General features: G+C 46.4%; 2 protein-coding genes across 2 annotated transcripts in view; both read left to right on the top strand.

Annotated features, from left to right (window-relative positions):
• The window catches only part of ATOH8 (atonal bHLH transcription factor 8), a 40,072-nt gene extending 28,421 nt beyond the window's left edge, over window positions 1–11,651 (top strand). Inside the window, exon 3 of the mRNA XM_083616020.1 lies at window positions 6,010–11,651. Coding sequence (XP_083472146.1) covers window positions 6,010–6,015 — 6 coding nt within the window. The 3' untranslated portion in view covers window positions 6,016–11,651. The remainder of the gene's footprint in view (window positions 1–6,009) is intronic.
• Window positions 1–12,797, top strand: part of SPON2 (spondin 2) — a 460,822-nt gene that overhangs the window by 349,101 nt on the left and 98,924 nt on the right. The gene's annotated exons all lie outside the window — the stretch shown is intronic.

Raw genomic sequence — 12,797 nt, forward strand, 5'->3', positions numbered from 1 at the left:
GTGTCGATTCAGAGACGCCATCTGTAGGAAGTGTTCCAGAAGGGGCCACATCGCTAAGGTCTGCCGATCGGCTCCGTCTGACACCCCCCCTTCACCGACTCGCAAGTCCAAGTCTTCACGCCAGTCTGCCAAGGAAAGCTGTTTCGCTCTCACCAACTGCCGCTGCCTGTCTGGAACCATGATTGGCCAAACCAACTCGCCTACGCGACGCAAGCTGAACGTCACGGTGCTCATTGAAGGAGCTCCATGTGACATGGCGATCGACACCGGGTCTGCCCTGTCCATCGTGTCTTGGAGCACCATCAAAAGACTGGTACCCAGAGTGTCCAAAAGGCAACTCGACTCTCACCGCGTACACCTGAGAGACTACCAGGGAAACGACATTCCCGTGGTAGGCGTTGGCTGGTTCCGGATCGCCTTCAAGGATTTTTCGGGCCTGCTCCGGTTGGTGGTGGTCGAAGGTCAGCGGCCAAGCCTCCTAGGGCTAGACTGGTTTGATGCCCTCGGCCTGGAAGTCACTGGCATCAACTGCATCTCTAACGCAGAGACTGAGGGTCTGGTCAAAGACTTTGCCGAGGTTTTTGACGGCACTTTGGGGCAATATACAGGTACGCCCATCTCCTTTAGCCTTGATCCACAAGTCAAGCTAAAGCCACGCCGGGTTCCCTTTGCTCTCAAGGCTAAGGTGGACGAACAACTGGATAAGCTGATCGCCCAAGGAGTTTTGGAGCTGGTTGACCACGCCAAGTGGGAAACCCCCATCGTCACACCTGTCAAGCCAGACGGGTCGGTGAGAATCTGCGCTGACTACAAGTGCACGATCAACAAGGCACTTCAGCAGCACGCTTATCCGGTTCCTGTTGTCCAACACCTGCTGCATTCCCTGGGTGAGGGTAAGGTCTTTGCTAAGCTGGACCTTGCCCAAGCCTATCAACAACTGCCCGTCGATGATGCCACTGCTGAAGCCCAGACGATCGTCACCCACCGAGGGGCATTCCGTTGCCGCCGGTTGCAGTTCGGGGTGAGTGTGGCTCCTGGCATCTTCCAAAGCCTTATGGAGCGTCTCCTGCAAGGGCTTCTGGGCGTGGTACCATATTTTGATGAATTCTTGGTGTCCGCAGACTCACACCAGCAGCTGTTCGAGCGCCTCCGTGCCGTGCTGACCAGGTTCCAAGAGGCCGGGCTCAAGGTAAAGAGGGAGAAGTGCCAGATCGCCGTTCCACAGGTAGAGTTCCTGGGCTATCTTATCGACGCCTCCGGCCTTCACCCGACCACATCCAAGATCCGCGCTATCCAGCAGGCCCCCATCCCAAAGAACAAGACGGAGTTGCAGGCATTCCTGGGGCTGCTGAACTTTTATAACATGTTCCTGCCCCACAAAGCCACAGTGGCTGAGCCTCTTCACTGACTCCTCAGCACAAAGACGCCTTGGGCCTGGGGTCATCGGGAGACGGCGGCCTTCAACGCAATCAAGGCTCTCCTTTCATCGGACAGTGTGCTGGTACAGTACAGTGAATCCAGGCCGCTGGTCCTTGCCTGCGACGCCTCACCTTTTGGCATCGGCGCTGTCCTTAGTCACCGTTTTCCAGACGGAAGAGAAGCACCGCTCGCCTACTTTTCCAGGACGCTATCTCCGACGGAACGGAATTACAGCCAGCTCGACAAGGAGGCACTGGCACTTGTGGCTGGAGTGAAGAGGTTCCATGAATACCTCTATGGCAGGACTTTTGACCTCATCACTGACCACAAGCCACTCCTGGGCCTCCTCGCCGGTGATCGTCCAACTCCACCGGTCCTCTCGCCACGCATGCTGCGATGGACTGTTTTCCTGGCTGCCTACCACTACCGGCTCGTCCATCACCCGGGGAAATCGATGGGCCATGCCGACGCCCTCAGCCGTTTCCCTCTTCCAGCGTTTGTGGAAGACCCGGCTCCAGCTTCATCGCGCCTCCTGATTGAGGATCTTCCGGCAGCGCCTGTATCGGCTGCCACTGTGGCCTCCGCATCTGCCCAGGATCGCACCATCAGCTGGGTGCTCAACTGGGTGTGGAGGGGGTGGCCACAAGGGCCTTTTGCATCGGAGTTCCAGCCCTTCGCAACCAGACAACATGAACTCTCGGCTCATCGCGGCTGTCTGCTGTGGGGAGACCGCGTCGTGATTCCCCAGGGACTCCGTCAGCGCGTCCTGGAGGCTCTGCACGTTGGCCACCCGGGAATTGTCAAAATGAAGGCGTTGGCTCAGTGTTACGTCTGGTGGCCTAACATGGACGATGCCATCACTGCCTGGGTGTCCGCCTGTCAAGCGTGCCAAGAGTCGAGGCCTGCACCACCGGCAGCTAAGGGACACACCTGGGACACGCCAAAGACACCCTGGTCAAGGGTGCACATCGATCTGGCTGGCCCCTTTCACGGCCGGACCTTTATGGTAGTGGTGGACGCCTATTCCAAATGGCTGGAGGTGGCCCTGATGCCCTCCACCCCTACCGAGGCCGTCATCCGGGTGCTGCGAGGCCTGTTTGTGACGCATGGGTGTCCTGATGTCCTTGTCTCCGACAACGGACCGCAGTTCACGTCAGGCACTTTTGAGCGGTATCTTTTGGGACTGGGCATCCGCCATGCCCTAACGGCACCCTTTCATCCATCCAGCAACGGGCAAGCGGAGAGATCTCGGCAAAAGAGGCACTGGCGCGCCTGGACCGGGGAGACTGGCACGAGCGGGTAGCCGAATACTTGTTCGTGCAACACATCACCCCTCATGTGGCCACAGGGCGGAGTCCTGCTGAACTGCTTATGGGCCGCCGCCTCAGGTCACCGCTCGACCGGCTGCACCCGGACTTTGCCGTGGCCGAACCCCTAGGCTGTGCCAACGCGCCACGGTCATTTGTTCCAGGAAACCAGGTCTTTGCCCGGAACTTTGTGGGGGACATTCCTTGGGTGCCAGCCACAGTAGTGGGAGTCACTGGACCTTGCTCGTACCAGGTGGCACTCGAAGACGGACGCTTGTGGTGCCGGCACATAGACCAGCTTAGGCGCAGGGTTGGGGACTTGGACACTACCGTGGTGCCCCCAACTGCGCTTGTGGCTCCAGAAGAGACACTTACAGATGGCGAGGCTCCACCTACACCTCCCTCGCAAACTGCCAGCGTGGAGCCGAACCAAGCCGCTTCAGAGGGTCTGCCAGACTTACCACAGACTCAGACCACTCCACTTGCGGAGGCTCCACCCACAGCAGCGGATCCAGGGGATTTGGTTTCAACGCCACCTAGGGTCGCACCACAGCCTCAGCAAGAATTGTGTGGCCCTCCGGACTTGGCTACCAGTCCCCGGCGGTCTGGCAGAGTTTCCAAGCGCCCAACTTATTTAAAGGACTATGTTGTTGGACATGTATCACTGTTGGTCTAAGTATGGGAAATGTAACCGATATGCTTTTGTGCCTAATTGAACCATTACGTGTAGTGCTGTATATAAGGAAACCATTACGATTGTAACTAACGCCTTATCTCGGTGGGGAGGGGTGTTATGTACTGAAGTTCTCACCCTGGGCCAGCAGGGGGATACTGTAGATAGTTTTCACTCAGGTCCACATCAGTTATTTTAGGCGGGAAACCCTGGGTTGTTGTTGCTACAATGGCCGGCTGAGCTGTTTGCTGTTCAGTTCTGTCCAGCTTACAAGTAAAGAGCTGCTTTGGAGAAATCGCTGTGTCGTCTGCTATGTTCGCCCACAACTTAACACTTCCAACATTCATCTTCACTGGATGTATATAAGTTCTAGTGTTAGGAGATAGGGAGGGGAAATGTCTCTCCATCCATTTTCTTCACACTATACATAACTTCACGTACCTCTCTCTAATCTCCTCTTACCTTATCTCTAAACTAAACCTCCTCCCCTGAAAAAACCTTTGCTCATAGGGTAGCTGCTGCATTCCAGTTTTGAAACATTTTCCAACTCCACAATATCATTTTGGGGGGTGAGACAACCAGAACTGTACAGTATTCTTAAGTGTTGTTGTACCATAGATTTCTATCATTGTATTATGATAGTGGCAGATTTATTTCTCATTAAACTTCTTTTGAGGTTTTTGTTTACAATCAAGAGATATATAAATATTGTGAAATAACCAAATTAATATTTAAATCCTCAATGATCCCTAGTATGGAATTCACCTTTATTTAAGCAGCTACTGCAAACTGGGTTGACATCTTCTTGGAGATATCCACTATGACCCTGAGGTCTCATTCTTGGTCGTTCAGTGGCAGTTTAGACCCCAAGAGCATATACATGAGATTAAGAGAATAATGTATATTAATGTGTTTGACCCCCAACGTGATACCGCTTTACACTTGTTTACATTGAATTGCACTTACCATTTTATTACCCATTCACTCACTTTGGAGCTCTTTGCAATCTCTTTTTCTTTTAAACATCCGGAACAAATTGATATCATCATCAAACTTAGCTACCTCACTCCTCACTCTTAACTCTAGATCAGTGGTTCCCAATTAGCTAATTACTGAGGACCCCCTATTTTTCGAAAGCTGAGCCATGGATCTCCTACTTTTGAAAATGGTACCTGGACCCCTAATTGGGAACCAGTGCTCTATATCATTTATGAACAAGTTAAAAAACACATGTCCCAATATTGCTGCCTGGAGGACTCCACTTCTTAATTCCCTATCCATGTATGCCTACTCTCTGCTTCCTGTTACTTACACAGTTCCTCTCATCTTAGTCTATGACTGCTAAGTTTATTCAGGAATCTTTGGTAAGGTACTTCGTTAAAAGATTTTTGAAAATCTAAGTGTGTAGTTTCAAGTGGGTCACCTCCATCTATGCACTTCTTAGCCCTGCCAGGAAACTAATAGGTTGGTGAAGCAGCATTTACTCTTGCAGAGGCCATGCTGGTTCTGCTTCAGCAAGACTTCTTCTAGATGCTTGGTATTTTTTATATTTGACAATGCTTTCCACCAGTTCTCCCAGAAGACACCATAAGGTAACCAGTCTGTAGTTTCCTGGATCTATTTAAAAAAATGGGGTTGCATCGACTGATTCTCAGTTCTCAGGTACAGAGAGGCTGATCACATGGGAAGAATAATCCTTCTAATCAATAGAAGAATCAGACATGGGATAAATTTCAGTAAACATTACAAAGCAGGGAAGGGGAGAACTCAACATGTGGTTGCTGTTTTCTGCAGCAGCACGTGCTTCTTAAAATACTCTTAAAAGTAAAGGTAAAGGGACCCTTGACCATTAGGTACAGTCGTGACCGACTCTGGGGTTGCGGCACTCATCTCACTTTATTAGCTGAAGGAACCGGCGTACAGCTTCCGGGTCATGTGGCCAGCATGACTAAGCCGCTTCTGGTGAACCAGAACAGTGCATGGAAACGCTGTTTACCTTCCCGCTGGAGCGGTACCTATTTATCTACTTGCACTTTGCCGTGCTTTCGAACTGCTAGGTTGGCAGGAGCAGGGACCGAGCAACGGGAGCTCACCCCATCGCAGGGATTTGAACTGCCGACCTTCTGATCAGCAAGTCCTAGGCTCTGTGGTTTAACCCACAGCGCCACCTGCGTCCCATACTCTTACACAGTGGCGTAGCGTGGGGGGTGCAGGGGGGGCCGGCCGCACCGGGCGCAACATCTGGGGGTTAGGGTTAGGGGGCACAAATCCATGGGTTAGGGGGCGCAAATCCATGGGTTAGGGGGCGCAAATTACTTGCCTTGCCCCGGGTGCTGACAACCCACGCTACGCCACTGCTCTTACATCCCATTAATTCCAAGTAAGACTGTGACCATAATCATTTTTTACTTTTCTTCCTGGGCCACCATAATATTTCTTCTTAGATGCTTTGTCTAGACAGCATTCAGGTCTGTAGGATGTTATGCCTGCCTGCACACACTGTAATCAAAATTATCACTTAGGAAAATAATCCTTCCAGTCAATCGAAGAATCAAGAGTGATTCCTACTTGATTGTCAGATGTTCTAATAAAATGTCTTTTTTTCTCTAGGAGTAACAACTGAACAGGGTGAATCCGGTGACCGTCCCGTCCCATGTTGTCATAGTACACATTGTCCAACTGAAAACACAACCTTTCCTTAAGATGAAGACTGCCAACGAGAACTCTCTGGATGTGAGAAACCCATCCCAGAAGTTGCAGATGCTTTCTTCTTACGTCATTCTCTTCTTAAGCCAACCACAGTCTAGTATGTGCAATGTATTGAGCACTTTCCTCCTTTGCTTCCATAGGAATTATTACCCCCAGCAATATAGCGTACTGCAATTTCACTGTAAATGCCAAAGATCTGGTGGAGATTATACACTTGTCACTCAATCTAATGAATATGATCCACTAGCAAAAGCAGTCCTCTGCATGTATCAGGAGCCATCAGCACGAATCAGATTTGCTGTGGGAGTCGTTGATTACTTTCAATGGAATGCACATTGAAATGTGTCTTCCGTCTGGGTTCGGAAGTGAATGGAAATGTAAATCCCAGTGGAAGCGATGAAATGCAGACAAATGGGTGCATTCGGATGATGTACATCTGATGTATGCTTGTGATTCCTGATGTGTGTGGACACTTGCTTTGGGCTGTGACATCAGGGTCTTGTTTTTTACTTATATGACACCGTCCTGGAGTAGAAAAATTCCCAACATTCCCTTATATAATGTCATTATCACTCCCAGATCATACTTCATAAATCTTTCTTTATTATTTTTTTAATCATCTATTTGAATGGATTTTTCTGAAGCACTGAAATCAGGATTTGAAGGAAGAAGCAGCTAAGACATACCAACATTTGTTCCAAAATCATTGATTTTTCTTACTTTCAGCAGGAAAGTTCTGTTTCTTTGATAGTTTTTCACACAAACACACACACAGGGAGTAAAATAGTGACAAAAAAAGAACTGCTAACTACAGGAAACATATTTTCATATTTTAAACATGTCATTTAACCCAATGTATTAACCTTTATACCAAAAAAAGAAAAAGAAAAAAGAAAACAAAGGCTAAAGAGCAAGAATGTAAAGTAGCAGAACTATTCCAAAACTGTTTGTCAAGTCCTACTTTGGAATGTAGCAATGTTTAAAAACACATTTAATGCAAAGGCATTTGAATTCTATATTGTATCTTTCACTTCAAATTGAAGTAAAAAAAAAAGGTATAGAAAAAGCTCACTTGGAGTAAGCAGGCATTATAAATAGTTCATGTCATACATAAGGCGTCTGCTAAAAATGAAGAATATAATTCAGTCTCACAGTCAAATAATATGGCCTTTTGAAGTCAAATGAAATGGTTGTACGAAGTAGTTAAATTTGGGTTTCTGTTATTTCAGTATAAATTGGGTATTGGTTTACAAAATGCAATGGGTTTGAAACTAGCCTTTTCGTACCTATCAGGTTGGGAGACATCACCAAGTATGTTACTCTTATCTTATTATATGTATTAGAACAAGACTATATCCTACACTTTAAGACTAAGCTAAAATGCGGAATTCTGGACTGTTCAGTTGATGTCCACCACTTTCACTGCACTGAAGGGCTTCTACATACTTTCTCCTTCTGGCGTGGTGATGGTGGGTTAATACTAGAGATAAACCCCTGGAGGAATAGGACAAAAAAGCTGGACTGTCAGGAGTGTCTCTGGAGCTACAAAATTGATTCCAAGCCTTCACCTTGGACACCAGTTTTCAGCCAGAGGAGCAAGTACAGCAGTTGCAGACCTCAGAACACACCAAGGTGGCAGCTGAAGGTTCAGTGTGATTTCTGCTGCTTCCCAGAGAAGGAAGAGAGACATGTGGTGGTGGCAGGTGACTCCCTATGGAGGGAGCAGTGTGCAGAGGAATGACTCATGGTTTGTATTGTCTCTACACAAATGCAGAGAGTATGGGAAACAAGCAAGAAGAACTTGAGCTCTTAATACTGAATGGTAAATATGACCCAGAAGACACTACTGAAACCTAGTGGGATGAGACTCAGGACTGGAATGTAGAAACTGAGGAATACAAGCTGCTCAAATGGAATTGATCAAACAGGAAGGAAGGAGGAGGAGATATTGTAGTAATAGGAGACTTCAACTATCTTGATATCTGTTGGATCTCAAACTCAGCCAAGAATGTAAGGTCCAACAAATTCCTCAGTTGCCTTGCTAACGATTTCCTAGAATTTGGAAGAAGCAACAAGGGGGTCATCTCTCTTGGACCTGGTCCTCACCAACAGGAAGGAACTGACTGATAAGCTAAAAGTAGACAGAACCTTGGGAGAAAGTGATCATGTCTTCTTGAGTTTCACTATACACAGGCAAGGGAAAACTGAGTGTAGTCAGACATGCACCCTGGACTTTGAGGAGGCTGATTTCAAAAAGCTTAAGGAACTGTAGGGTGAAGTCCCATGGTCAGAAATACTCAAAAGAGAAGGGGGTCGAAGATGGGTGGGAGTTTCTTAAAGGCATTGAAGGCACAAATGCAGACAATTCCAGCAAGAAAGAAAAGTGGTAGGCACCTAAAGAAACCAGTGTTGCTGTATAAGGAGCTTACAGATGGACTAAGACGTAAGGAGGGCATGTGTAAGAAATGGAAGAAAGGAGAAATCATGATGGAAGAGTACACACGAGTAGCCAACAGTTGCAGGGAAAAGGTCAGGCGGGCCAAAGCTAAGAATGAACTCAAGCTTGTAAGAGAGGTTAAACATAATTTAAAAGGTTTCTTTGGCTATGTTCAAAACAAGAGAAACCAGCAAGTATTAGGTCCTCTGTGTGGAGAAGATGGACAAATACTATTGAGTGACAGAGAGAAGGTGGAACTGCTAAACACTTACTTTGCCTGCTTCCTTTCCTTCCAAAAGGAAAGCAATGCCCAACCTGATAACATGGTAGATGATGCAAGGAGCGACCTGAAACCCAAAATAGGAAGAGAGGTGGTAAGGGAACATCTAGCTACTTGAAATGAATTCATATCTCCAGGGCCTGATGAGCTGCACCCAAGGGTAATAAAAGAGCTTGCGGATGTAATCTCAGAGCCTATGTCCATAATTTTTGATAATTCTTGAAGAACAGGAGGCAGGCAAGTGTTGTCCTCATCTTCAAAGTGGAGTGGGGGAGAAGACTCTGCACATATATAAATTTTAATAATAATAACTCCTCCTACTCCTACTGCTGACTAGTCAGCTTAATGTCAATACCAAGAAAGGTCCTAGAGTAGATTATTAAACAGTGAACACTTAGAAAAGGATGTGAAATCACAGCATGGGTTTCTGAATAACAGGTCACGTCAGATGAAACTCATTTCTTTTTTTTGACTTAGTTATAATCTTGGTGGATCTGGGGAATGCTATGGGTGTAGGGTGTCAAGTCCCCCATATTTTGGGGAGAAGCTGGTAAAATGTGGGTTGAACAAATGTTAGGTGGATTTGTAACTGGTTGACTGACCAAACCCAGAGAGTGCTCATTAATGGTTCCTCATCATTCTGCAAAAGAGTGGCAAGTGGGGAGCAGCAGGGTTCTGTCCTGGGCCTCTCGTTGTTCAACATCTTTATAAATGACTTGGACAAAGGAATTGAGGCGATGCTCAGCAAATTTGCAGATGACACCAAACAGGGAGGGGTAGTTAATACCACAGAAGACAGAATTGGGATTCAAGATGCCCTTAACAGATTGGAGAGCTGGGCCCAAACTAACAGAATGAATTTCAAGACGTAAATGTACAGTTCTGCCCTTAGGCAGGAAGAACCAGCTGCACAAATATAAGATGGGGGACATCTGGCTTGCCAGTAGTACATGTGAAAAAGATCTAGGGATCTCAGTAAACCACAAACTGAGACAACAAAAGCAGCAGCAAAAAAAAGTGAATACTATTCTAGGCTGCATCAACAGAAGTACAGTGTCCAAATCAAGGGAAGCAGTAATCCTGCCCTATTTTGCCTTGAACAGACTTTGCCTGTAATACTGTGTCCAGTTCTGGGCACTACAATTTAAGATGAATATTGATAAGCCGGAATGTGTGCAGAAGAGGGCAACAAATATGATCAAGGGCCTGGAAACCAAGCTTTATGAGGAATATAGCCAAAATTCTATACTACTAGGTCATGGCAATCTGTGCTTGAACTTGATTCAATTACTATGTTCTCAGAGAAGTTTGATTCTGATAAACCATATAGAATGGCATTTGTCCACCTGATGCAGCAGACAAAATCATCGAAAACAGACTGCTGGGTCACACAGCCAGAGCAGTTTGGGTGAGGATCTCAGGTGAGTGCGGACCCACTTTTTGAAGATTGCACCGTCCTCATTGACTTCTATTGTGACATCACATTTTTTGCTGGGCTGCCAGGCCATAGGACCAATAGGAATGGGCTTAGGATCCCCAGTAAGTGCCCCTCTTCTGTTCCTGCCCCACTAGTCCCCCAGAACACTCTTTTCCCCAGGTTTAAACCAGTAGCACCTTAGAGACCAACTAAGTTTGTTCTTGGTATAAGCTTTCGTGTGCAGGCACACTTCCTCAGATACACTGAAACAGAAGTCACCAGACCCTTATATATAGTGGGAGGATGGGGTGGGGTTTTTTCAGGAGGGTAGTATGAGATGAGTATGGTAAACCTGTTGACGACTGTTAACGACTGCAAGTAGACCTACAGGAAAAAGCAAGGGATAGTATGCAGATGATTAGCTTATGTAATGAGACAGGAATCCAATATCTCTATTTAGACCAGGTCTCTCCATAGTTTTCAGTACCATACCAAGAACAAACTTAGTTGGTCTCTAAGGTGCTACTGGACAATTTTTTTATTTTTTATATATATTTCGACTGCTTCAGACCAACACGGCTACCTACCTGAAGGTTTAAACCAGTTTAAGATTATGTATTGTAGCACATATTTCAAACGTAATCCATTCACAAGTTCACAATCGGCTCAAAGATAAGCACTGCGCATATTTTACAAACTGATAATGCTTAGGTTTGATTGGATTGCTCCTCGTTTCTTTCAATACCACACTTTTTTAAAAAATCAAACTAATTTAAAACTTAAATATGGCTGGTTTCTCAAGCAAGCTGTGTATTTCTTTTCATTAAGGTAAGTGCTGTGTGTTTTCAAAGTGTTTTCCGGGGGGGGGAAGTCAGATTTTGGAGCCTAATGAAAAAGACGGGGTGGGATGAATCCAGTTCATCACAAGACATGGCAGGTGAGGCACAAAAACTCAATCCAGTTCCATACCAGCCGTGCCTTCCGAGCCTAGTAAGCATCCACCTAGGGCCAGCCCTAGCTGATGCTAGCTTGTTACGTAGAAGGATGAGCAAATTGCGCACTGTTCACATGCAAGGGCCACTGGTTTCTATGCAACATTAAATAGGTCTCTTTACTGGAGACTTCCTGGATTTGATACTACAACTCAGTTCTGTTCAAAGAAAGGAAACACTCCTCTTGAAGATTTACAGCATGCCTGTTAATATGTGGCGTGCTTTGCCTCTGCTGCATAGCAGAGGCCAGCAAACCATGCACAACTGGAACCCAGTCAAACTTTTATAGTCTTTCAAATTGAAGTTGGAGCCGGAGAGGAAATACTAAAATCCTGCATATACAACTTCTGTCTCTGTGTGAGAGAGAAATTCCATGAAAATCAGTGCAGTGATGAATAAAGTCATATCCCATTTAAATGGATTGTTTCTTTCTTTCTTGAACTCCTTTAGAAATATGGAACCTTTAAATATTATTGAAAAATGAGCTTTCATTACAGGGTAAGGACTTAATTAGCACACAACTCATAGTTTATGAAGGCTAGTCCAGTCAAACGTGTTTGCTTACAAAGATAAAACCCACTTAATACTTTTAAATAGCACATCCTATACACATTCAGTTAAAATTCTGAAATCAGCAGATCCAGTCTGCTGCCTTATTGGTTGTTGTTTTTAAAACACAGGAAAAATCAGGAAAACCTGCAATAACTAAGTGTCACTCCAGTCAGTTCAGAGGTGCTGAAGAGCCCCCCCCCCACCATGGAGCGGCAGCAGTCAATGCTTATTGCACCCACTGTATTGTCAGAGTAGTGGCCCAAAGTCCTGTGAGACTTGTAGAAGACCTCTCCCTTGCACGGCCAGCTTCTGCCTGCTCCAATGCTGCTGGCTGGTCTAGCTGAATGCCAATGGCTGGGTAGCTGGTTCTGTATGACAGCTACAGCAGTTAAAAGACAAGTGACCTACCGGTGGTCTTCCACAGTCTGACACGGTGCCAGCCAGCCAGCTGCAACTACCAGGGACTTAGCAGCAGCAGAATCCTTCCACTACCTGCCCCAATCTACTGTCAGAGGCAAAAAGCTCAATATGCCTCATAGTAACCTATAGCCATGCATCTGGAGGACCTATAGCCATGCATCTGGAGAGGGGGCTGGATGGATGGAAAGTCACTAACTGGGGCTTTGCAAGGCTTTGCAACTCATGTCATAGTTCTCTTGGAGAGATAGACGAATGCAAGAGATGAGACAATCTTGAATATCTCTTTTATTTATTTATAAATACATTTATATACCGCGATTCATAAAAAATCAGAGCCCTTTACAACAACCATGCATAAAACCATATAAAAATTGAAAACCAGAGATCAAATATTGCAAAGGGATATTTCAATTGCCAGTGTAAGCCTGGCAGCATAGAAATGTTTTCAACAGGCATTTAGAGGTTAGAACATAAGGCGCCTGCTGAATCTCTGTTGGCAGAGCATTCCTCGACTGGACTGGTGACACTAAAGACACAGTTTCTTGTTGCTGTCCAATGAGCCTTGCCAGCTTGGGGTGAGTTGGGGGGGGA

This window comes from Podarcis filfolensis (genome assembly GCF_964270895.1).
Source record: "Podarcis filfolensis genome assembly, chromosome: 5".
NCBI classification, from domain to species: domain Eukaryota; kingdom Metazoa; phylum Chordata; class Lepidosauria; order Squamata; family Lacertidae; genus Podarcis; species Podarcis filfolensis.